Genomic DNA, 25316 nt, shown 5'->3' with positions numbered 1-25316 from the left:
CGTCAAAATTTTAAAGTTATTTTACAATATTCGTTTTTAGGCACCTAAAACTCTGTTCGGCTGCTGCGGGAGTGGCTATAAGACCTTTATATTAATAAGGGTACCTAGAAATAAAAATAGTTCAGAGCACTTAGTATCGAATTTTCGAACTACTTTTTAATGTGATGGAATCTGAAATAATTTACTCAATTAGTATCAGGCAAAAAATTTAGGTTAAGAATAAACTGGAGTCAATACCGTGCTAAGTATCAGTTTCATTAAGTGGTTCAGTGTGTGGCGGTTTAAGCAGATTAATCGCATCTAGATTTTTTAAATCAGATATTATCAGATCTGATCATACCAAAAGAATAGTTTGAAATATACAAATAAATCCAAATGACACATTTTGTCCATTTTAAGTGTAGTAACTCTCCTTTTCATAAACAAGTTTAAACATGTAAGTTAAAGCTGTAAAAAATATTTTTCATTTGATATCCATACTGAAACAAGTGAATTACTTTTAGATAATTATAAAAAGGTGGCAACCTTTTTCAGACAACACCCTTTTATTTAGTTGAAAAATGCCATATTTTCCTAAGACAAACTTTCGTACAAGTCGTTAGAGTAGTCGAAGTTATAACTTAATTTATTGTATTCACAATCCGGTGCATATGGTATTGCATGTGTATATTTCGGTACATTATTGTAAACATGCACAATACAACAATAAAATTTGCAAAGTCACCGGAATATTCATATGCAAGACCATATGCACAGGAGTGTGATTACCCTTAATAATATACATAAGCCATTCAAAATGTATAGTACAGATGCATACAAATTTGGCCAACTAACTTCTGATAAACCGATAGTTGTATAAACAAGGGCAAAGAGGAGGGTTTGTTTTTCTTTATCATGATACAATGGTATTAGAACTACAAAATAGTGATAGTTTCAAAACTTGCAATCGCTTGCATTTTTTTTAATCTTCGGTGAAAAAGTGTTTTTTAATAAATAAACTCTTTTCTTTTAAGCGAGATGTAACTTAAAGTAACAAATTTTTAATTCCCCCATTCGCTTGTAACCGTAATATAGAAAACTCAATAAAAGCAAATAAGGGTAACTGAAAGTAAATGAGATTATAAACTACAAGAAATGCACGAAATTTAGAAATTTGATTTAATTCGCATTAAAACGACGTTAAATGGAATTAATTTTTTCCACATAAGATTTGTACACTATTACACTAAAATTTAATGAATTATAAAACTGCTTTATATGTTTTTCTTTTAATTCAGATTGGAAAGTTGGAAATTTTTAGAAATGCTTGCTGATTTGTTTTTTATATATTGCACACAATTTGAAATTGGATTTGTATGGTTTTTGTTAAACATCCGTTTTGCAGTTCGCTAGTATATTGTTTTTGCGGTTCGCCGGCGAATCGTTTTTGTGGCCCGCCAAATTGTTCACCAGAACGAGCCGGAAACCACGTCGCACAGCGTGCTTTTTGAACACTCCATGCGAATTAATCGTAGTGCTTTCGATAGAAGCAACATTTTGATATGAAGCAAAATGGTTTTGAAAGCAAATGTAATTCTCTTTCACGGAAATATATTGGCATTGAGCCACAATTACTCTTTGACTTAAAAAAAATTAGTTAAAAATAGTGTTCTTCGAAAAAAAACATGCAAATCCACCACATTTGTTCCAACAAAAATTTTTTTGTGTGTTTTATTATACTAATAATATAGGTTTTGAGACGGGACACACGATTCCACTGTTAAAAAACGAAAAAAAAAATTGGACCCCTCCATTTGAAAAACGCATTCAATATTGCATTTGTTATGAATTGCATGCAGCGAAGCATCCTTCACTCGAACAACAAGTACGTTGTAGTGCTATTCAAGACCTTTAATTTGAGCCAAGGTAGAAGTTTCTTGGCCTTTTGGAGAGCCAAATTCTGAAGTTAAACTCCGAAATTTCATTTGACATTTTTCCAAACTTTTCCTCTAATTTCAGAGTAAAAACTCTTACAGAAGATTCGAGGTTTGATGTAAACCTCAAGTGACTTGCTAACCTGCCTGAAAGTCCAAATAAATGTATGATAATAATAATAATAATAATTTTTGGCGCTTCAACTTTACTACATGGGCGCTCGCGTTCGAACTGTCAGTTTTCTCGCATGCGAAATCTCATCGCTGAGAAATTTTTGTACGTGGGCATTTGATTGCATACCATTTCAGTGCGAATTTGTTTTAAGTTTTTTATAAATGTTGCGAAAATTGTATATTTTTGCTTGGTTGTTCCTGAATAACGTTTCTCCGAATAACACCATTTCTTTCCTACTCAGAATCAAAGCAAATATGAAACAAGTGAAGAAGTATAAGTTCGTAAGAAGTAAGATTGTTGTAAGTTGGCATCTTTAGATATTGAAAGGTAGGTGTTTTCGTATTTCTGAAATTTACCGTTATATGGTAAGTGGCAGTAATTTTAGTCCGATTTCAAAAATTTTCAACATATTGATTTTTTGCGCCAAGGTTGCTAAATGTGCCGAGTTTGGTAGAAATTGATAAACCGGGTGCCGAGATAGACATATGTAGGGGTAAGTGGGCGGTGCCACGCCCATTTTCCAAAACTTTCCCTAAATATAATTTTCTGCTAAGAGGACTTTGCATATATCGATTTTGAGTAAATTAGCTAAAATAGTTACTAATTTATCGCAGTTTTCATATTTCAGTAAATTTCCGTTATTTGGGAGGTGGGCGTGGCGCTTGTCTGATTTCAAAAATTTTCAACGCTTCGCTGAGTGTATGAAATTTCTACGTGCTACATTGAGTAAAATTTATTTAAAGAAAACAATTAAAAAATAGGAGGTTTAAAATTTGTTTAACCATCTTCAAAATAATTTCAAACTGCATAAAACTTTCTTTCTCACTTATAATACTTTTTCTATTAACTTATCCCCTGAACTCAATTTGAGATTTTAAACATGTAGATTTGATATATGATATATATGATTGAGTAATTCATTTAAATTATTAATAGTTTAAATTTAACCTTCTGAACAGTTGGCAACCTTTTTAAACCTGTTTCGTGTGACACTCATACATATTGTGATACATATTCGAAACCATTTCGATTCATACCTGTCTATACTAATATATATTTTGAAAGCCGTTTTTTGTGTTCGCAAAGCTCGAGAACAGCCCCACAGATTTTTTTGAAATTTCGGACACCAGCTTCAGACGTCCCAATGATGGTTATAGGCTATGTATATTGGATTTCTGTTGAACAATTATACGCATCCATTTTGAAGTTGCCACCAACTATTCTATAAAGTTTCTGGGGCAGATTCACTATAGATCCGGATCATTATTACCGCCAGGGAGTGAAGAGGGAATGTTCTTCAAATTTATTTCGTTGTGAGATTAACCGTTCTATGAAATGCTGCACAATTAGAGAATTTCAAGAACTTCTTCACGGACATAACACTTTCGTTAGGTTATTTAAGGCGGCAAAAGACCACCAAACCATAATCTTAGCCGATGAACGTGCCAATGGAAATCGTATACGTGAAATTGTTGGTGAAAATGTTGGACCTAAATGTTTCAATGATAAAATTAAGTTTGGACGGAACGAAGTTTGCCGGGTCTACTAGTATTATAATATTTTATTTAAACTAATTGAATTTAATTTAAAAAATGNACGTGCCAATGGAAATCGTATACGTGAAATTGTTGGTGAAAATGTTGGACCTAAATGTTTCAATGATAAAATTAAGTTTGGACGGAACGAAGTTTGCCGGGTCTACTAGTATTATAATATTTTATTTAAACTAATTGAATTTAATTTAAAAAATGTGGCAACCTTTGTGAAAGACTTCAATATTATTCTAAACTTTCAAACTAAAAGTTTCTTATCAATATTTATTTTGACAACCATATTTTAATTCTTCAGAATAATTTGAATTTGACTTTTCAAACAGGTGGCAACCCTTTTCAAAATACATTCAAACTACAGCTTTTTTAAGCCTCTTGACATAAATTTTTTTAATATAATTTTCAAATAAATAACTCCTTTAATTGAAGTTGAATTTGATTTTTTGTAAAAGGTGGCAGCTCTCATCCATGAGTATATAATGGTTTTATATACCTCTATACCAATTTCCAGTAATCTACCAAAAATATTTCCTGAGAAATGCAGTATGAAAAATTCCGTTTTTATGGGATGTGCCACGCCCCCTTTTCTATTCGATATTAAATGTATCCTATATTTTAAGTTGGGCTAAATGACAGGAGTGTACAAAATTTCATGATAATCGGTTGAGTAGTTAAAGCGTGAAAGCGTAGCAAACAAACAAACTCACTTTCGGATTTATAATATTATATGTAAGTAAGGAAGTAAGGATAAGGATGTGAAGCGAATCTAAAATATTTGATCTGTTCTGTGCAAAAAATTTTTCACAAACAAACTCTTGAATACTCATTTGGAATAAATTGGAGAATCCAGAACAGACATCGGTTTTTGTTACCGATGATGTCCATGTCATCGGAATACGCCAGCAATTGCACGCTCTTGTAGTAAATTTTTCCTGGGCAGTTCAGTTCTGCAGCTCTTATTATGTTCTCCAACATAAGATTCAAGAAATCACATGAAAGGGAGTCGCCTTGTATGAAACCCCATTTGGTAGCAAACGGCTCGGAGAGCTCTTTTCCAATTCTGAGGGTATTGGTGGTATTGCTCAACGTCATTTTACACAGTATTATTCGCGGGGATAACAAATTCAGACATCTCGCCGTATGGGCAACTTCTTTTAGTGCTGTCGAAAGCGGCTTTAAAGTAAACAAATAGATGGTGAGTGTCGATCCTTTTCGCGCGGGTCTTTTCCAAGATTTGGCGTATTGTGAATACCTGGTCTATGGTGGATTTTCTAACTCTAAAGCCACACTGATAAGGCCCAATAAGTTCATTGACGGTGGGCTTTAGTCTTTCACACAACACGCTCGATAAGACCTTGTAACCTATTATTAGAAGGCTAATCCAGCGGTAGTTGGCGCGAATGGCGGGGTCGCCTTTCTTCTGGGTTGGGCAGAGCACATTTAAATTCCAGTCGCCGGGCATGCGTTCATCTGACCATATTTTGCATAAGAGTAGGTGCATGCACCTTATCAACTCCTTACTCCACCGTACTTGAATTACTCAGCTGACAGGCTGTCAGCTCCAGCAGCTCCTTTTTTCAGACGCGTAGTTGCTATTCGCTTCGTCATAGTAAGGCGGGCAAACATCCACTCCGTCATCGTCCCCGGGGGCTCGGGTTGCTCTTTTTCCACAACTTTCAATGCTGCTACCATAAAGTGGGTTGGAAAAGTGTTCCCTACATTAATTTAAGTACGTTCTTCACATCGGTCACTAGGCGCATGACTGTTTTTACAGGAGTTTGTCCTGGTCTTGAAATCCTCCGTAAGTGGCCTAACTCTCTGGTAAAATTTGCGGGCGCCTTTCCTGTCGGCCAGCATACCTGTAACTACCTCATTGCAAAACAAAAAACTCTACGTCCGATGAAGGATGTAATCTTGCATTGTATGCCAAATATTTTGATGATTATCACAAAACAATATAAAAATTTACTATTTATTACATATTTTATTAATTTAATTATTCATTTAACACAAACTAAATTTAATATTTTTCTAAAATAAAAGTATAATTTAGTTTTGAATTGCCTAAATAGAGGGTTTTTCAAACTATTTTAGCATATGGTCTCACGAAAGGTAATAGCTTTGTTTCTTAACAGATAATTATCACAAATTATCACTAATTTCTGCTGGAAAGCGTTTCTTAACCCAAAAAACTAACTGAAACCAGCAGCTCTCTCTCGTTCTTACGCTCTTATTTTTGTGGCTCTCCTGCTAATTTCTGCTAGAAAATTTTTACTAGCAGAAACTAGCAGCTGTCAAAATGGATAAACAAAAATTCGTGCCAAATATTTTCAATAGTCAAATATATGGATCAGCTGTTTACTTGCTAGTTTTGCTTTTCTTTACTATTTCTTTATTTCGCTCTCTGTGAGCGTTATTCTCACAAATTTCCCATTCTTCTTTTTCCTGATAATTATAGCCCAAAATACAATTGCGCAGTGGCAGTGGCAGTTTTTCGAAATCAGCTGTTTTTTAGAAAGTGTGGCGTCCAATGAAGCGACTCACTATACAGCAGTGGCAGCTAGCAGTACTGCTGAGTTTAGCCCAAATTCTAAATTCACTGCACGCAGCAAACTTCGCATGCTGAATTTGACATAAATGAAACGCAGCCAACATCTGTTGATGTCACTAAAGCCTAAAAGGCAACAACAAAAATGTTAACAAACAAAAGGGAATGCCAAAAAAAGCAGTCACTGACAACGCCGTATTGTGTTTGCTACGGCAGTAATTGCCAATATTAGCAGTAACAGCTGATTTTCAAAACTATCACTGGAAAAGAATAGAAACAAAGCCAATAGTAGTGGATTCTCCCAACGTCCGGCCCACCCACATTTTTTGAACACTTCTTCATCGTTTTTAAGCCTAAAATAGGCCGTGTATTACGCTTTATTAAAAAAATGTTGCATTTTCATTGCCCTCTCCTTAGCGTTTGTTCAAAGAGGGCAATGAAAGGGCAACATTTTTTGGTAGAAAGAAAGCGCCGTAAATGTTTGGCCGAGCTTTCCCGTCAATTGGTGGTGTGCGTTGTTACACAAATGGAGAGACCTACAGTTTTACGCCGCCTTCGAATGGCAATAAATTCTTACAAAACCAAACCTTCTAATGTCACGTATGTAAGTTGTTTTATTAAAACCTGTATACTACAAATTCTTAATAAAAATTTTACTTAACCTATCTCTTCATATAATAATATACTGTTTTACATTGTTTCTTTTTAGTTGTGGTGTGGTACGCCTAAATCACCAAGATGAGTTACATGCCAGCGCAAAATCGTACAAGTAAGTCTTAAATTATACTATTTGATTTTTGCCGTATTTAGTGATGGCACGATTTATCAAATAACCGATTATAATCAGTGTACCGATTTAATTGTATCGACATTTTCCTTTCGATTAATCGAACGATTAGCCGATAATTTTCAAAATAATCGAACACAAACTATCAAAAATTGAGTCCTTTACTCACACAATAAAGTATAAAAATTAAGTACCACTCTTAACCACCCAATAATATTAGCAGAGCGGCCACTCTACTCCATATATAATACTTAATATCGTCACCTGAAATGCAAAAAGACGAAACAACATCGTAACTGAAATGTAAAAAGTGGTAACTAATATTTTTTTTTGTAATTCGATGAAATATGATGGACATACATATCAATCAAAAAGTGAATTTTGAATTTTTTATTAGTTACGTCTTTTTAATTTCAGCGACGATGTTTGTTACGTCTTTTTGCATTTCAGGTGACGATATACAACTTTACTGGTGGGGATATTTTTTACATTTTCGTATTTGACATTATCCATTTAAAATTCAATTTTAATCGAAACGAAATCTAATGATGATTTCGATTAATCAATTAACAGATTAATCGATTATAAAATTGTTTTGCCATCAGTAGCCATATTTTAGAAAGGAGAGTCCTTCCCTTTTCAAAAGGATAACTATTATCGTAATGAGCAGGTTTTTATGTTTGAAGTAAACTAAATAGCTCAGTTGATAGTTTTAGAAGCGAAACGCTTTTCTAAAAGGCCTTCCAGAAGCCTTTTGCACCTTTTGTGAGACGTATTTCAGTAGGTCTTTTGGAGGGCAAGAAAAATTTTCGCAATCAGTTAACCTGCGTAACAAAGTATGTGTGTGAAAAACAGCACCTTCAGCTGTACCTTTTCAACCCGACGAGGCACGATGACATGATGAATATTTGGCCGCTCCATACTGACCACTTCTTCATATGCTAATTTTAACGGAATCATCTAATACCCATTTCCTTTTGGGCCGATCTCCACGAAGTAGGGCACTTGCTGGGCTTACCGTTAGATGAGCTTGGCGAAAACACTTGAGGAACCGCTGATCTAGATTCGTAATCTGCTACAGCAATAAAATAAACAATAACAGTGAGGATTTTCGATTCAGTGATCGGATCTTGTCAGATTGTGAATTCCCTTCTACCGCCCGACCTTAAGAGGTGATCTGAGAATCATTTCATTGCCCAATGCCATTGGTTACACTTAAAAAACCATAAATACAAAGCGAAAAGAACAAATAAAGGGATTCCAGATGGCGGAACCATCTCTCAGAATTTTTTTTTAGCTTCTTTTTTTTTGTTTTTGAGCTCCCAATACTACTTGTTTCATACGCAATGATAGATATGTAGGTCATTATTTTGAAAACCAATAAGCAGCAATATGTTCTCAAAACATAAATAGCATCACTCGTATTACGTTTAAATATGCATATAATTAAATATATATAATTTTTGTAAATGTAATATTTCAAGATCTTAAATTTTGATGATAGTCATAAATATAAAAATGTTGTACACATCTTCACACATTACGTATAAAATCATCTGATTGATTGCACATCCAATTGGATTTCTTGTTTTTCAACACCAAAAGAGTGTAAATGAGAGGTTGCATTAAGATGAAAATATGTAGGGACTTACTTGAGTAGGCGGCTATTTACATATCTACATACATGTAAACATGACTCTGTTAAAGGATTTTATTTAAGTTCAGGGAAACGTGTACTACAAACATATCGTCGTTTAAAGTACAAAACCGCGTATCAACAAAATGCAAAACCGCGTATCAAGATAATGCGTATGTGAAGTTGCATAAATTACTTTGTAGCGAGTAAAAACACTCGTATTTCAAAATGGTTCTCTTTTTTATAAAGCNCGAAGTTGCATAAATTACTTTCTAGCGAGTAAAAACACTCGTATTTCAAAATGGTTCTCTTTTTTATAAAGCAATCGCATTTCTGGCTAGTATATTTCAGGACGAATGGATAGGGATTGAGCCAAAAGCTTGTGTTAGCAAATCCAATTTTTGGCAAAAAATGTTAGTTACGCGGTTTTGTATTTTACACGACGATATGTACCTACATATGTGTCGTGTGTGCAAGCATCAGTGTAATATGAATGATCCTGAGTCCTTATAACTTATGTTTGCATGGTTAAAACTGCCAACGCAGATTTTTGACAGCGTTTGGTGACATATGCACGTACATACATACATACATACGTACTGCATATGGATGTTTATACCACCCTCTTTGAGTTCGATGGGAATTTTCGCCAATACTTTCTTTCAAAGGCACACTTCATGTGGATTTTGCCGGCGGGCATTTTAAATTAACCACTGTCAATGAGCGAAGTGCATGCGCACGCACGCGTACGATTCTGAAAAGTTTGTGCATACAAACATACATACAAATATGCATATCTATATACATATGCAAATCTTAATTTATAGTATTGTGCAAAATTTAAGCATTTTCAAGAGGTTTTTGAACTGACCCCAAAAGCGAAGATTTTTACTTTTGACTCGAAATATATAAAAATAAAATTATGTAGCATAGTTATATAGCTAATCCATCAGATACATTAATAATATTAAAAACCTTCTTAAATTTCTCAACTTTACAACCCTTTTCGAAAAATATATTGTACCAATTGAGTTTAGACGAAGGAACAGTAGCAGACTTTAATAAAAAAAATTCTTAAACATCAAAACGTTGCTAGGACAATTTAATTAAATCATGTACAATGAAGGCAGCCTAATATTTGTTGCCTTGATTTCAGTAAATATGTATTTGCAAAACAAAGAGTATTCTTGTTTTTTGATTGATTTCCCAAATATGTCATTCAATTATAAACAAATTAAAAACACGTTTGACCAATAGGCCAACAAAATCCTAACCCTTTTAACTTTTAGGCCCGTTTTCTCAAGGAGGTTTTAAAATGTAGCGGCCGGTCAAACACAAATATTTCAGCATAAAATTTAGAGGACTGATAAATTTTAAAACCTTGCTAACCCAAATTTTTCGTAAAAGTGACCGCAAACAAAATTTTTGCAAACACCTTTTTTGTAGACTTTGACATTTCGAGCAGCGCTTTTGTCGATGGAGACTTTTGGTACGTTATTTTAAACTACAAAAGCAAGTTCGTGCATAAGCCCATTTTTCCCCCAATTATTCCGAGGGGGAAATGTCTTTTTATTTCCCGTACTCTCTCAAGCCCTTGCCACCTTGATAATATTCAAACAATACATCGGAGTATTTTCTTTTCCATATTTATACCAATGTAATAATATTTCAAATCAAAAATCATTAGATATCAGTAATAATTATTCTTTTTGTTGTTGTTATTTTTTTCGTTTTATTATTTTAATATATAGTTTTGGTTCCTTTACTTATGCGATTTAAGAATCTAACTCTAAAGAATTTTCTTCCCAAATAAAATCTTTTTATAATATTTTGGTCCAAATTTACTTTTTAAGTTCTTTAAGGCCTTTTGGTTAGCGTGTCAAAATTAACTTCCACAAATTTTCAATGTATACAAAAAACTTGAATTCCGATAAACTTTTAAGGCTGATTCACTATTCGTGTTCGGACAACTTTTTATTTGCTCTAAAAACACGCGGCAACCCTAATCATCATGTCGTTGAGACAGAAAATCAAAATCAATTTGATTCGAACAAAGAGTGATCAGCACATTTTTGTCGTGCTCTGAGTGAAACTGAGGGGAAAAGGAACGTGCAAAATTACTAACAAAAAGTGCCTGGACACGAACGGTGAATCTTCATGCGTGCTGAAGCCTAGTTTTGTCAACCCCATTTTTGAAATTATGCAGCCGGTAAAATTTTCAAGTCGATAATATTCCACATCTTTGAGTGGACTGATGAAATCTTCTGCTTCATGTTCTTCTGCAAGTTACTTAAGAAAATTAGGAGTCAACTAAAAACTAAAGGTCAAGTATTTTACCTCGAGTTCTTCTTCTGTGGATATTTCAATCTCGTTTAGTGGTTTGAAACTATTTTCACTGAGCTCCTCCACCAAATTTAAAGATTACTTCACTTTGAAAGATTCGAGATTTGTTTTTCCGGCTCAAAATAGTTTCGCACACAAATGGATATCTGGGTAAGTTTTCTTGGCAAGTATTACACGCTTACAACTACAATTTTCGGGCAAGCGCAAACTTAGAAACGTAAACAATTTTACCCCAGATCCTTTTCTTATATGTACCGAATTTTCGCAGTTTGGGAAGACACAACTAATTTTTTCTCTTTCTCTTTATTTTTGCAAATTTACACAAAATTATTGAAGACATTTTTTTCTTTATTTGATTTATGTTCACTCATTTCATAGGCTTTTGTTTACTTTTACAAAAAAAAAAATATTACTTCTAGTGATCAGGTAGCACGAATTTAATGAAATGTCATAATTTTATTAAAAGTCAAATGGTTAACAACAACAACGAATGTCATTAAATGGAACTAACTTCTTTTTGTATCATGATTTTAGTTGTGCGATTTTTCTGTTATTTTTTAGACAAGTTTTTTTTTGCAAATTTTCTCATTTAAAGTATTTTATTTATGTAAATTAAAAACTCCATTATTGTAATTGTACAAAGAAAAAACCCGAAGCGTACCAAAAAATTTAAAGTTAATGTCGAAAAAGCCGAAACATTGCATTTGATTTCAGAATTTGGAAATGAATTTTATTACAGCTTCTATTATTAGTTCGACTTAATTTTCGAGTGTAAAATGATAAATCATTTGTAACGATAATAAAGTGCACAAATTTTGTTCAAAACTGTACAAATACTCGTACTTATTACATGGATTTCATTTGAAACCAGAAGTGTTTCGCTGGGCATATGTTGGTTGGAAATTTTTCTTTAGCAAGCTACCATTAAACCTACTGAAGTGCTCTTGAATGCTGTAATTTGATGAAGGCGTATTGGCTTCAACTGTAGTCTACAAAAGGGAAGAATGCTTACATACATATTATACTGCTCTTTGCCTTTCTACCAGCTATTCACATTGCGTTGTGTCTATGCTTTTGACATGCTTCTATGTTTGCTTTTTTACTGCCACTTTTTTGATGGACCTATCCTTTATGTATGTATGAATGTAGTACATATATACATAATGCGCTTTGTATAGTAACTACGATTCCACGCCTTTCAAATGCACAATGTGTTTACATGTATGTAGTCGATGTCTTTAATTTGCAGTTTCTACCCTGAATGACAGCGATTTGTTTTGGTTTACCGATTGCAATGGAAATCTTTTAAATAAATATAAATCGGAGAATCAGAAACTCATTGCGTAAACAAAATTAACAAATTTACAAATTTTGTTTGCAAACATTTGTTTATTTTATGTTGTCGTTGTTAAAAAGCAGTATGGCGCAGCCTGTCGTGTACTCGTTTTACATATTATCATTACTTAACGAGTCCTCCGTCCTTTGACTTTGACATTAAAACCTTCAGTGTACAAATGACCTGCCCCACAACTGGGTAGACAAGTATTTATCTTTAATTATATATATTTACTTTAAAAGGAAAGGTGGTATGAAACACATTTTAGGGCCTAATTCACTGAGCTTAGTTAATCCATTGTTAATTTATAGTATATTCACGTTGGAATTTTAACTCGAGTTTAACGTTTTGAGTTTATGAATAACTGAGTTTAATTTAACGTTTGTTTATTTAACTTTTCTTAGGGCCAAATTCACAGTTAACTACGCACACAGTTAACAACGCACTGTGAATTTGGCCCTTGTTCTAATCTCGCAAGATTTAGACAGAAATATTCCGAAGTAGCCGTGGTGTAGAATACCAAGCTTTTAGCCATAAAGAAATACAAAATTTAGCCAAATAGAACTTTTCATGCTGATTTCAACCATATTGAGATTATTTGGCGCAAATAAAAACTAAAGCCAATAAAATAGGTGAAAGTTTGACTTTTATACTTATAATAGCCTTGCTCGCGTATTCAGTAAATCCAGTGCTAATTTTACTGGTTTTTTACTGGATGTCGTTTTCGTACGCAAACACATGCAGGAAACTAGCAAAAGAGGGGAAATTAAGAGAGCAAAAATGACGGCTGAACTTGCAAGTTTTACTGGATTTTTACTGGATACATTTTTGCTAGCAACTATTTGCTAGTAAGAAAAACAGCTGATGGCATGGTGCTTAATGAAATTCACATTAACAAAATAATTGTTTGTGGGCTTTTAGAGTTGCAATTGACAAAGTAAACCTATTTAAGTATATAATAAGATGGAAAATACTAGTTTTCTAAGAAAATTGCATCGGAAAATAACAAATTAATCAGCTGTTCTTAAAACTAGCAACTTTTTGCTGGTTTTGCGTTTTCGTACTTTTTTGTATATTGGCTTACTTTCTCTGAAATTTGGTTACTGGCAAGTTACCGGATATTTCTTGCTGGAGAATATGAAAACACAACTAATATCTCGGAAACTATTTGACCGATCACAAACGTATTGATGCTTATTTAAGGATAATTTAAATGCGTTTTACGCGACGTATACAGTATAACTTTTTGAAAACGAATTTTAAATAAACGGCATTAAAAAATATATATATATTTTTTTGGTTATTAGGTATTTACACCAAGTGAAATACCCCCTAATTACCTTTATCTTGACGGCATTAATTTTTTAATAGGTTATATTGTTCAGAAGATATTAATATTAAAAAAATTTACCTTTAACCATTATTTATTTTTCACTTCCGCCAAATAATTTTGGTAGGGTTGAATCAGCACAAAAAGTTTTATCGAGCCACATTTTTGGTTTTTGCATAGCTAGATTGTGGATATTCTACACTTACATATGTGCACGGAACGACCTCGGACTATTTCTGTTTAAATCCTGCAGTACGGGAGGAGACTAACTGTCGGCAAGTTGGTTGCAGGTTTGGATTATCAAAGGCACACACCAAATTCGGTCAAAAAAGGCATTCGCTTTAACTCCAAATAAAAGTGGTGTTTATAGCGAGTTAACCCTTTCGGTACATCTTTTTAGATTCGGGCTTTAAAAATCCAATTTTTTATTAAATGATCCTTAATACATAATATAATAACATTCAATTTAATTTTTTTCCAAAATGCGATTCTAAAGTGTTTTTTGGAATGATGCCATATGGCATCATTTGTACTAACTGGTGTAAAAAATATGCAAAGATTTTTTAATATGGTATTTTATTTTATTCATATGAAATTAAATAACACCACAAAAATTTAATAAAATAAGTTGGAACATGCATAGATTTAATAATTCATTTAAAAAAATTACCAGTTGCAATTTCCCAGTACAAATATATCGTTATTTGCTGGTGCGGATTTCAGCTCCTTCAAATATTATTGATGCCGTATGGCATCATACACATTTAAAAATATACCACGCGTTTATTAGCACTTTTTTAAATTAAATTACAAGTTCTAACACTATTTCACACTATTTTGGAGACTATAGCATATATATTTGTTTTTAATTTATTGGGTTTTTTGGTAAAATATAGTATTTTAATGTAGACCTTTCTAAGCAGAAGAAAATCGATATTTCAGTAAAGTTTTAAAATTGAAATTTTTCATCTACTATGGATAAAAATAACAATACCGTATTAAAATTTAGTTTATAAAACTTCCCATTACAGCGTTGCATATACAAATATAATTTCAGATAAGCTCAACTAAATCTGTGAGTATTCAAAAAAGCATGACGCCATATGGCATCAAAATAGCGAAAGGGTTAAACGAAAATTATTTGTATGGCAAACTCCGAGTTTATGAGTAGCGTTTAACGTTTAACTCCAAAATGACCCATAAACTCGAGTTAAAGGCTCAAGGTGAACATAGTATTAACCGCTAACAAGAGTTTAACTATGTAGTTACATATATTCAGAGTCACTTAGTTAATTATGGAAATTCATATCGCATGAAAATATACAAGCTCTAAACATCAATGTTTTTCTATACAAATTCGTTCCATAAAAAAAAAATTATTTTGCAAGAGTTTAACTATGGTGGCAGTGGCGTAGCCAGGGGTTGAGGGGTTGGATCGATCTCCCCCTTCGTCACTGAAATGAAACTTTTTATTTTTGAATTAATAACACAATACTATTTTACACTTCAGATTTATATTTTTTTAATTTCAGACTGATGACAAATTATCTTTTAATGAATATATAAAATTATCTGTTGGTGGATTATGTATTTGAATATTTGCGAAATACACTAGGCCATTTTGCTTAGTTCCCAACAGTGTTGGGAAATAAAATTGTTCCTTCAGTACGAAATCTATACAAAAACTGTACTTTTCGACTGTAAATTGTATCGGACTTTTTAATTTGCTCATGTGCATGCATGCATACATAGATTCCCTTGAAGACCAATGATTTCATGGTATTCACGGGAAAATTTATGTAGGTACATTTACCTATTTTACACTTTTAACATAAATGTCAAGACAGATATTTTAAGATACACTTCTTAACAAACAATTTTTTTTAAGTTATTATGAATGGATAAAAGAGACATCTTTGAATTCAGTACTAAAACTTGACATTTCAAGTGCTTATCAAAACTTTATACATGTTAACTAGATTTATATTAAAATGATATAATTTTAATCATTTGTTTATAAAAATGCAGTTTACACTTTAACAAAACCCGTATAAATCCAACAAACAAACAAACAATAAAACAAACTTTCGTAAAGCTTTTTAATTAGATTTCCTATAAATACATATTNATATTAAAATGATATAATTTTAATCATTTGTTTATAAAAATGCAGTTTACACTTTAACAAAACCCGTATAAATCCAACAAACAAACAAACAATAAAACAAACTTTCGTAAAGCTTTTTAATTAGATTTCCTATAAATACATATTTTGAGTATGCAGTTTTGTAGCCCGATCAATTCAAATAAAGCGCAAGTTTAAAATACATAGTTACGACTTATCGTTGATTTTTAATGTTTTTTTGTTTTGCTGAAGGCGTTGCTCATTTTCTTCATTAAAAAAATCGTCGAACATACTTAGATAATATGGAAGAAAATTACCGACATCGTCAAAAATATGCCATACATCAACTGTAAATCACAGTTACTTTAAATTTGCACTTTATTAGACTAAAATTGAATGAGCTAAAAAACTGCAAAATATTAAGAGATAAAATTGAAATAGAAAGTTCGAAATTTTTACGAAAGTTTGTCGATTTTTTTTAATGTTGTTCAAAGATTAAACTTATGTTTCTTAAGGAATAAACTATATTTTTATAAACAAATAATTCAAATTAAAATATAATAAAATAAATAGTCAATATGTGAGTGTCGTAAAGTTATGATATTTAAGAACATCTCTTTCTTAATTAACGATGACACTGTTTCTATATGAAGCTGATTTCGACATTTTGTTTTAATAAAATTTAGTATCGAAAATATTCTTTCAAAACTTGCCTAGGAATGTGATATAATGGTTCGTTCAAAACCTTTTTTTCAAACTTATAAAGGCAAAAACGAGAAGGCGAAGACAAAAAGAGAATAAAAAAATTTCCCGTAGTGAATTTTCAGATTTTTAAAACGGTATAGTAATTTAATTTTTTAAATTTAAATAAAGCATGAAGACCCCATGGAATAAACGAGTAGATAACAAATATATAACGATAAAACTGGCATATTCATAAATATATGAAAGAATGCACTCAGGCGACGCCTCTGGCCATTGTGTGTCACAGATTTCAGTTATCGATGGAAATTTTTTTCTGGTTTAAATTTTAGTCCAAAAAGTTCCTGGTTTAAAAATCAAACCAAAATGTTTTAATTCTAGTTTCTAGGTTTCATATATAGAAAATTTGGATTAAAATCTAAACCAAAATAGAAAATGTTTGCACACAGCGAAATGTGCTATTGATTCAAACTCAACATATGAAAGCACATTTCATGCGTGGCTGTAGCTGATTGTGCAAAGATGCTTGATACAATTGGTTGCTACCAAGGCTGTCCGGGTTCAATCCCAACCAGACGGAGCATGAAATTTAAGATTTTTTATTTTTTATTCTTAATTAAATATGAAAATGTTTGGGTTTAAAATTTAAACCGAACTGTTTAAATTCTAAACCCAACATATGTGCTCTCTTTTTTTTTAACTTGGAAGGTTTGTATTTGAAACTGAATTTAGTTTGGACATATACATATGTAGTCCAAAAAGTTTAAAATTAAAACCGAAATTTTTAACCGTGTAGCCGAGTTTGTGTTGTTTCTTTGCACGTATTTCGTCATTTAAGCGAGTGTTCTTTTGCAGCTCGGTTGCAAAAGAATGCACCTGCTATAGAGTAACAATTTCTAACCACAATGTGGGTGTTCATCTGGTTAAAAATTGTTTTTCTGTAGTGTATTTTATTGTTGTAAACTGAATAAAAAAATGCCAATGTAACCAGATAACTTCATAACTAGATGGTGTAAACATACACAATGTATTTTTAGAATAACAAAATATTTGAATATTTTTAATCGACTTCAAAAAAATGGAGGAGATTATCAATTCGTCGGAATATGTTTTTTAATGTATGTTACCGCACCGCATAACTTTGGACCACGCTAACCGATTTCTATAATTATTTTTTTTAACGGAAAGATGGTACCTCCGAGGTGGTCCCATACTAATTTGCTTTAGATCATGAAGAAATTAACGGTACTCCAAAAGTTGTAGGTGAGTGTTGAAGTCGGTTTTGTTTTATGCTTAAAAATTATTTGCATTTTATAATATCAAAACTTAACATTTGCCCAAACAAATTGCGGTCACGGAAGACCATATGCAAGCAGTTGGCAGCAGTCGGCATAGAGAGCAGACACAAGTGCCCGCTTAGAAGCATTTTACCCGCAACAAATGACTGGGTGTCATTAGGGTATAGCGAAAAAAATAAATTTTTCGATTTCGAAATTCTAATACTTGCAGGTGTATTCTGCACGTTACCGAAGATTTTGTAACCGGACAATTTTATTACCAAAAAATTTTACCAGTTCTTGTCATCGCGATTCAAGGTACATTGGTAATGAAGTTTAAACATTCAGCAATTCATCTATAAAGAATTATGGAAATTTTAGCCTCGCAGATTTCACGGGGCAATACTTTGTTAGCTTATGAGATGGTAACAAAATTTACCGGTTACGAGAGTACACAGAATGCGAAAAAGGTTTAAAAACTGACAGGAGCTTTGTTTACCGGTTACAAAAATTTTACTATTTATATTTCATATGGATATCAAATGAAAGGTATTGTTGGAAACTTTGATCCGAAAATATTTACGATCAGGGTTGCTTTCATGTAATACAAATTTTTAGTTTGTAAATTTCAATCCGCTTTTTTGTATGTATAGGTACACAGTACACATGTATGTATGTATACGCTCAAGATATGTACTATTCATTCCAGCGTATTTCTAAATAGGGTTGCCATCTGAATTTAAAAGTAAGATATTTACTTACACAATAGATATGGAAATCCAATTTTTTTTTTATTTATTTCCAAAATATTTTTTTAAAGCTATCCAAATGGCCAGTATTCGATGTCCAAACCTTGAAAACTTTAAAAAGGATATATGTACTCCGATCAAAGCTCGGTCAACCTGGTACTTTGAATTATATATGCAAGTAGTTATCAAAGTATTATGGCATATGCAGTGCAGACTTTGTCTACATATAAAAAAAAAATTGTAACCGGCCGATGTCTGTACATTGTAGATATTAAAGAAAAATTAATATGGGGGTCTTTATTAGATCAATATTTTTTAGAATTTTTGTCTGTTTGTCTGTATTTTTTCTACGCGCATCATTCAAAAACTAATGCATGGATTTGAATGCAGATTTCACCGATGTATTGCTAGAGGTCTAGCTTAAAATATAGAAAAAAAAATTTGAGAGTTTGAATTTTTCAAGTTAAGTAAATTGATAAGATAAAGTAAATATTACAATATGGCTGTCAAACGAAGGATGTTTATTTATTTATTTATGTCTAAGAATGTTTAAGAAACCTTCTTAAAAAAACCGACGTAAAAAAGTATATATATATCTATATGTTTCATGATTCAATGATCGGATCTAAACCAAATTAGTATGGGACCACCTTTGAGACACTGAAGAATTATCGAAATCGGTTGACGTGGTGCAAAGTTATGCGGTAACATACATAAAAAATAAAAAATTAAAATTAAAAAAAAATAAAAAAATATTCCGACGAACTGATAACCTCCTCCTTTTTTGGAAGTCGGTTAATAAGCTAAATATTACAATATGAGCAGGGCCGCATTCAAAATGTGGGGGCCCGGGGCTTTTTGAGTTAATAATCATACAATTAATTGGAAAAATAATTATATTTTAATTTTAACAGTGCCGTTTATTATTGACTTCTAACCACGTGTTTTCTTTTGAAATTCTCGCCTGAATTGCTTTATACTTGCCACTCATGTTGCATGTAGTGTTAAACGACTGACCACTGCAGTCTCGTATTTTAAAAGATATGGAATAGTAAGAAAATTTTGTCTTTTTGATCCGGCTTATTATTTCAGCCGGTACTTTCTCACCCCTCAAAGTAAGTTATTATTTCCTCGCAGGTTGTTGAGGGTAACATAGGTTTACAAAGAAAAAAAGTTTATGCATATTAAACCAAACCTATAAATTCCTATGTTATTCGACATGCTGAATGTGAATCCGAGGTCCGTTAGTTGAAGGTCCAGTAGGGAAAAATTCATTGAATATACCTGAAAATTCATATATATATGGGGTTTTAGATTCACTAAACCCAAGTCCGAGGTCCGTTAACCTCCATAATGTCAGCTTCGAAGTCATTTGCATATTGGGTCCCTTGATACCTCAAGGTCATCTAGAGGTCATGCCAAGGTCATCCCAAGATCAAAGTAAGATGAATTTTATTGAATATTCAGGTGACCACGAACCTGAAGTGATGGAGGCTAACGGACCTCCGATTCGCTTTCACCAAGGGGATATATGTATATAGGTTTGGTTTAATGTGCATACACTTTTTTTATGTAAGCCTGTGTAATTTCCGTGCCCTTATTTTCGCATTCTTTGATATGTCCGGGGGTCATTCTGAGCTATAAGTTCCAGCATCCTACGGAAATTTTCATTATTGAGTGAGTCGAGAATCCCACTAGAGCCAGGAGAAGCTAAGCTAGGTTCCGCAAGATGTATGGATGGTGCTGATAAATCGTAGTACCTAGCGATCTTTTATGTAATCTTAGAAAAATTATTATTTTATTTTTGTTCTGTCGTCATCACATGTGGGGGCCTTCTAAATGTGGACGCCCTGTCCACCGCCGCCCCGTCGGCCCTGCCCTTAATCCGGCGCTGAATATGGGTATCAAAAGTAAGTACATTGAGAAATCTTTGATGTAGAAATCTTTGATTTATAAATATTTGCAACTAGGAAATACACAGCGTGCTTCGCAGCGCCTTCAAAGTACCGTCCTTTTGTTACTCCCCTCACACCATCTAAAACTATTCGTTAATGCTTTCTTTGTAAAGTAGGCATCGAAGCACGCCGGGTATTTGCTAGTTATGAAATAAAAATCCCAAATTTAAATATTCAATGTGATTTTTCATATAGTTACACAGTATAGAATTCAATACTTCAAATGATGCGAACTGTTTTTATTGTGGATTAATTTCCCCTCTTTTTATTTAGCCCACTCCATATTCTCAACGGGATGTCCTTTTTAATGTTCTGATTTTCTGTTATTTGTTGCATGTAGCACTGAATTTGAAGAATGTCTGCCTCTACCATTACGGTCTCCCTTCAAGTGTTTGGAACAGCAGACCAATATGTCTGAAAACATCAATATCATCAAACACTTTTTGTTCACAAATGAGTTTGCATCAGCAAAATTGTTCTTTTGATAGAAATCAAACATGGTTATATGAATAATATTTACGAACAAGTGTTTGAATGCAACCACAAGGCCTTGGTTATTAAAGCACCATCATCGCCGGCATCATCGCAGTCATCTTCATCGTGTTTATTGTTATGGGCTGTTCGTTTTTAAACGACATAAGTACATACATGTGTATGTTTATAATTTTAAATACTCAGCATCGCATTGACAAAATATATGTGCTACTTTGCTGAATAATTTTTTCTTCATTCATTTTCTTGCTGCAACCCTAAGTTTGGTTACAGCCCACTATGGTTACTCACCAGCCGTTGCATACTAGCAGGGAGTTGCAGTTGGCAGACCTTTTGTCAACGTAATGTAACTGTTGTCATTCTAACAAAGTGTGACGGCTTGACTGACACAACACTCGCACAAACCTGACCAATGTATTAATGAGTGCTATGTTATTTCCTTATTTTTATTAATTTTTTTCTGCTCTGTCAACATACATATGTATATGTTACCGTTGTTTGCAGTTTTGCTGCTTTGTAATCTTGAGTTCTTGCCACTGCTTTGTAATGTTTTCATGTCAATGTTGGTTTTGTCCTTTTCGTTGTTATTTTCTGACAATGTGTCGTAATATCCAGCCAACAAGACCTTCTGGCGATTTATGTTACTTTAAAATGATGCTCTCATTTGCACAATGCGTTTAAGTAAGGTGTGACTTGAAAAAATGTCATTGACTTTTATTTCCGCCCACGTGCTTCTACTTTGTTTGTTTAAAATTGAATATGCGAGGAAGCACTGATCAATACAGAAATGATAAAGTCAAGGGGCAGGATGGTTGTTGGAGTTAGTTCAGAAGGCTAGATATTGGTGTTAGCACTTTCTTCTCGAACCTATCCGGAAAAAGGTGTTTTTTCAATCAGATCAGAATAAATACTTGTTTTATAATGTGAAGCAACTCCGATGTTCTTCTCTCAACTCTTATTTGCAACTCCTCACGAAGGCATTACAGGCATGTTGGTATCCAGTTTTATAGCCCATTAAATTTTATTGTTCTACGTAAGCGGAACCTCTCATATCTGGCCAAATACTGCCACTCCAGCACCCAAGCATGCTAAACTTGCAATATATATTTTCAGTTTTAAAAAGATGGAAGAAATTTTAAATAAGTAACATTAACTTTATTTATATTTAGGGAGTTCACAAGGTGTCGTAAGTGTCTTATTGTAAAGTTTACGATATACAACAATTCACAATATACAACACCTTGTGCACTCCCGAATTGCCTTAATAATAAATTCATAATGTAGTAATAAACATATAATATTTTCAATTTTCAACAGTGTCGCATAACAATCAATATAATCCGCCAGACCTTCCACCAATGGTCTCATCCAAGGAGCAGACGTTAATGTGGCAGCAAAATTCGTATCTCGGCGATTCTGGTATTCATTCCGGTGCGGTCACACAAGTGCCGTCGTTGTCGGGCAAGGAGGATGAGGAAATGGAGGGCGATCCACTTATGTTCGATTTGGACACTGGATTTCCACAGAACTTTACCCAAGACCAAGTGGATGATATGAATCAACAATTGAGTCAAACTCGCTCACAACGCGTGCGCGCCGCAATGTTCCCCGAAACATTGGAGGAGGGAATCGAAATACCATCAACTCAATTCGATCCCCAGCAGCCAACTGCTGTGCAGCGTTTATCAGAACCATCACAAATGTTAAAACATGCTGTAGTAAATCTTATCAACTACCAAGATGATGCTGAATTGGCCACACGTGCCATACCCGAATTGATTAAGTTGTTGAACGATGAAGATCAAGTGGTTGTTTCACAAGCCGCCATGATGGTTCATCAGCTGTCAAAGAAGGAGGCTTCTCGCCACGCTATTATGAATAGTCCCCAGATGGTGGCCGCTCTTGTTCGCGCAATTTCCAATAGCAACGACTTAGAGAGCACCAAGGCTGCAGTTGGTACTCTACACAATTTGTCACATCATCGCCAGGGCCTATTGGCCATTTTCAAAAGTGGCGGCATTCCAGCTTTGGTGAAGTTACTCTCTTCACCCGTCGAGAGTGTTTTATTTTACGCCATTACCACATTGCATAATTTGTTGTTACATCAAGATGGTTCGAAAATGGCTGTACGCTTGGCTGGTGGCCTCCAAAAGATGGTCACTTTGTTGCAACGCAATAACGTAAAATTTCTAGCCATTGTTACGGATTGTTTGCAGATTTTAGCCTATGGCAATCAGGAGAGTAAACTAATAATACTGGCTTCGGGTGGTCCAAATGAATTGGTACGAATAATGCGTTCGTACGACTATGAGAAGTTGCTCTGGACTACTTCGCGTGTGCTGAAGGTGCTTTCGGTATGCTCCAGCAATAAGCCAGCCATTGTAGATGCTGGCGGTATGCAAGCTTTGGCTATGCACTTGGCAAATCCGTCACCACGTTTGGTGCAAAATTGTTTGTGGACATTGCGAAATCTTTCAGACGCCGCTACAAAGGTTGACGGTCTCGAACCACTATTGCAATCCTTGGTTCAGGTATTGGCTTCAACAGACGTTAACGTTGTCACTTGTGCCGCTGGCATTCTATCGAATTTAACTTGCAACAACCAACGCAATAAAGCTACTGTTTGTCAAGTAGGTGGCGTTGACGCACTTGTACGCACCATCATAAATGCCGGTGATCGCGAAGAGATCACCGAGCCAGCTGTGTGCGCATTACGCCACTTGACTTCACGTCACGTTGACTCGGAATCTGCACAGAATGCCGTGCGCCTTAACTATGGGTTATCGGTGATCGTGAAGCTTTTGCATCCACCTTCACGTTGGCCGCTAATCAAAGCCGTTATTGGTTTGATACGTAATTTGGCATTGTGCTCAGCCAATCATGCACCGCTACGCGAGCACGGCGCCATACACAATTTAGTGCGTTTACTAATGCGCGCATTCCAAGACACTGAACGCGTAAGTATTCGAGCACACGAGTGTAATAAGTAAAAACATAAACAGACGGCAGCGTTGATCCGGATCAACTCGGGAATTAACTACAGTTGATCCGGATTAAGATCGAGTTAATCAGGATCAACGCTGCTGTCTGTTTAAGCTTTAAAATACATACAAAAGATCCTACATATATTCCTAACGGAAATGTATTTTTCTAACAACAGCAACGTTCGTCAGTTGCCACAACTGGCTCTCAACAACCATCTGCTTACGCCGATGGCGTTCGCATGGAGGAGATCGTCGAAGGCACTGTGGGTGCTCTACACATATTAGCACGTGAATCGCATAATCGCGCCCTGATTCGCCAACAATCAGTTATACCAATATTTGTGCGCCTACTTTTTAACGAAATTGAAAATATACAGGTTTGAGTTCATTGTTAAACTTGATGGCACAATATTATTCAAAATATTTTTTGTTTTTCAGCGCGTTGCCGCCGGTGTACTTTGTGAGTTAGCTGCCGATAAAGAGGGCGCCGAAATGATCGAGCAAGAGGGTGCCACTGGTCCGCTCACTGATCTATTACACTCTCGCAATGAAGGCGTTGCTACATATGCAGCAGCTGTACTATTCCGCATGAGCGAGGACAAGCCGCAAGATTACAAAAAACGTCTTTCTATTGAATTGACTAATTCATTGCTGCGAGAAGACAACAACATGTGGGGCAATGCCGATTTAGGCTTGGGTCCGGATCTACAGGTGAGTAATATTTAGTGTACAGATAAAGCATTGTCCTTTTATCCACTCTGAGTTAAGCTTGTACATATACTACAACATCTAAACCCTAAGCTATTGTAGCGGAAACTAGACGCTTATATATATATATATCTCTAAAAAACTCGAAAAAGTAAACTACGAATTGGGTTGCTCAAAACTTGCTGTATGCCTATTTTTGCATATGATTGGGTATATTTACTAGTATACATACATACAAATGCATCATACCTAAACCCGAAACTTTTGTTTGATTTCAACAAATATTTGTATGTATTTTTATTTAATTAGAAAGGCGCTAGCTGTAAATGTAATACAAAATATAGGCGTTAGTGCTTGAGCGCTATCTATTTTTCATTAACATTTTTATTTGGGGCATAAACTTTATAAGTTTTACTATAGATAAAATTCTAAAACAAAAATCTAAAGAGAGGAAATGGCCGGGTATTTTAACAGGTTCACTCACGCTCAGCATACAAACGAAAATCGCGCAAGTTTGTCCGAAATTTAAAAGGGATAACAATGGAGGAATTATTTTAACGAAAGAGTTGTCGCCGCCTAAGCATAATGTCATCTGCAAAGAAACTATTATTTATTGAATTATCCATTTGTAAAGGTCAAGCTTTGTTTTCTAAAACTGTATAGCTTAAATAAATATGCTTTTCGTCTAATTAATATTTCTTCCTAT

The 25316-nt window shown here is 34.0% G+C and overlaps 1 protein-coding gene across 5 annotated transcripts in view; it reads left to right on the top strand.

Annotated features, from left to right (window-relative positions):
- Positions 1–25316, top strand: part of arm (armadillo) — a 58661-nt gene that overhangs the window by 8510 nt on the left and 24835 nt on the right. For all 5 annotated transcript variants that reach the window (XM_017622874.1, XM_017622869.1, XM_017622870.1 and 2 more), the window contains exons 2-5: positions 6896–6955; positions 22236–23875; positions 24079–24279; positions 24341–24613. In XM_017622874.1, the coding sequence (XP_017478363.1) occupies positions 6925–6955; positions 22236–23875; positions 24079–24279; positions 24341–24613 (2145 nt within the window). In that variant the 5' untranslated portion in view covers positions 6896–6924. The remainder of the gene's footprint in view (positions 1–6895; positions 6956–22235; positions 23876–24078; positions 24280–24340; positions 24614–25316) is intronic.

Source organism: Rhagoletis zephyria, unplaced genomic scaffold (genome assembly GCF_001687245.7).
Source record: "Rhagoletis zephyria isolate East Lansing unplaced genomic scaffold, Rhagoletis_zephyria_1.1 Rzeph_scaffold_02955, whole genome shotgun sequence".
In the NCBI taxonomy this organism is placed as follows: domain Eukaryota; kingdom Metazoa; phylum Arthropoda; class Insecta; order Diptera; family Tephritidae; genus Rhagoletis; species Rhagoletis zephyria.
This window is presented reverse-complemented; position numbering and strand designations above follow the sequence as displayed.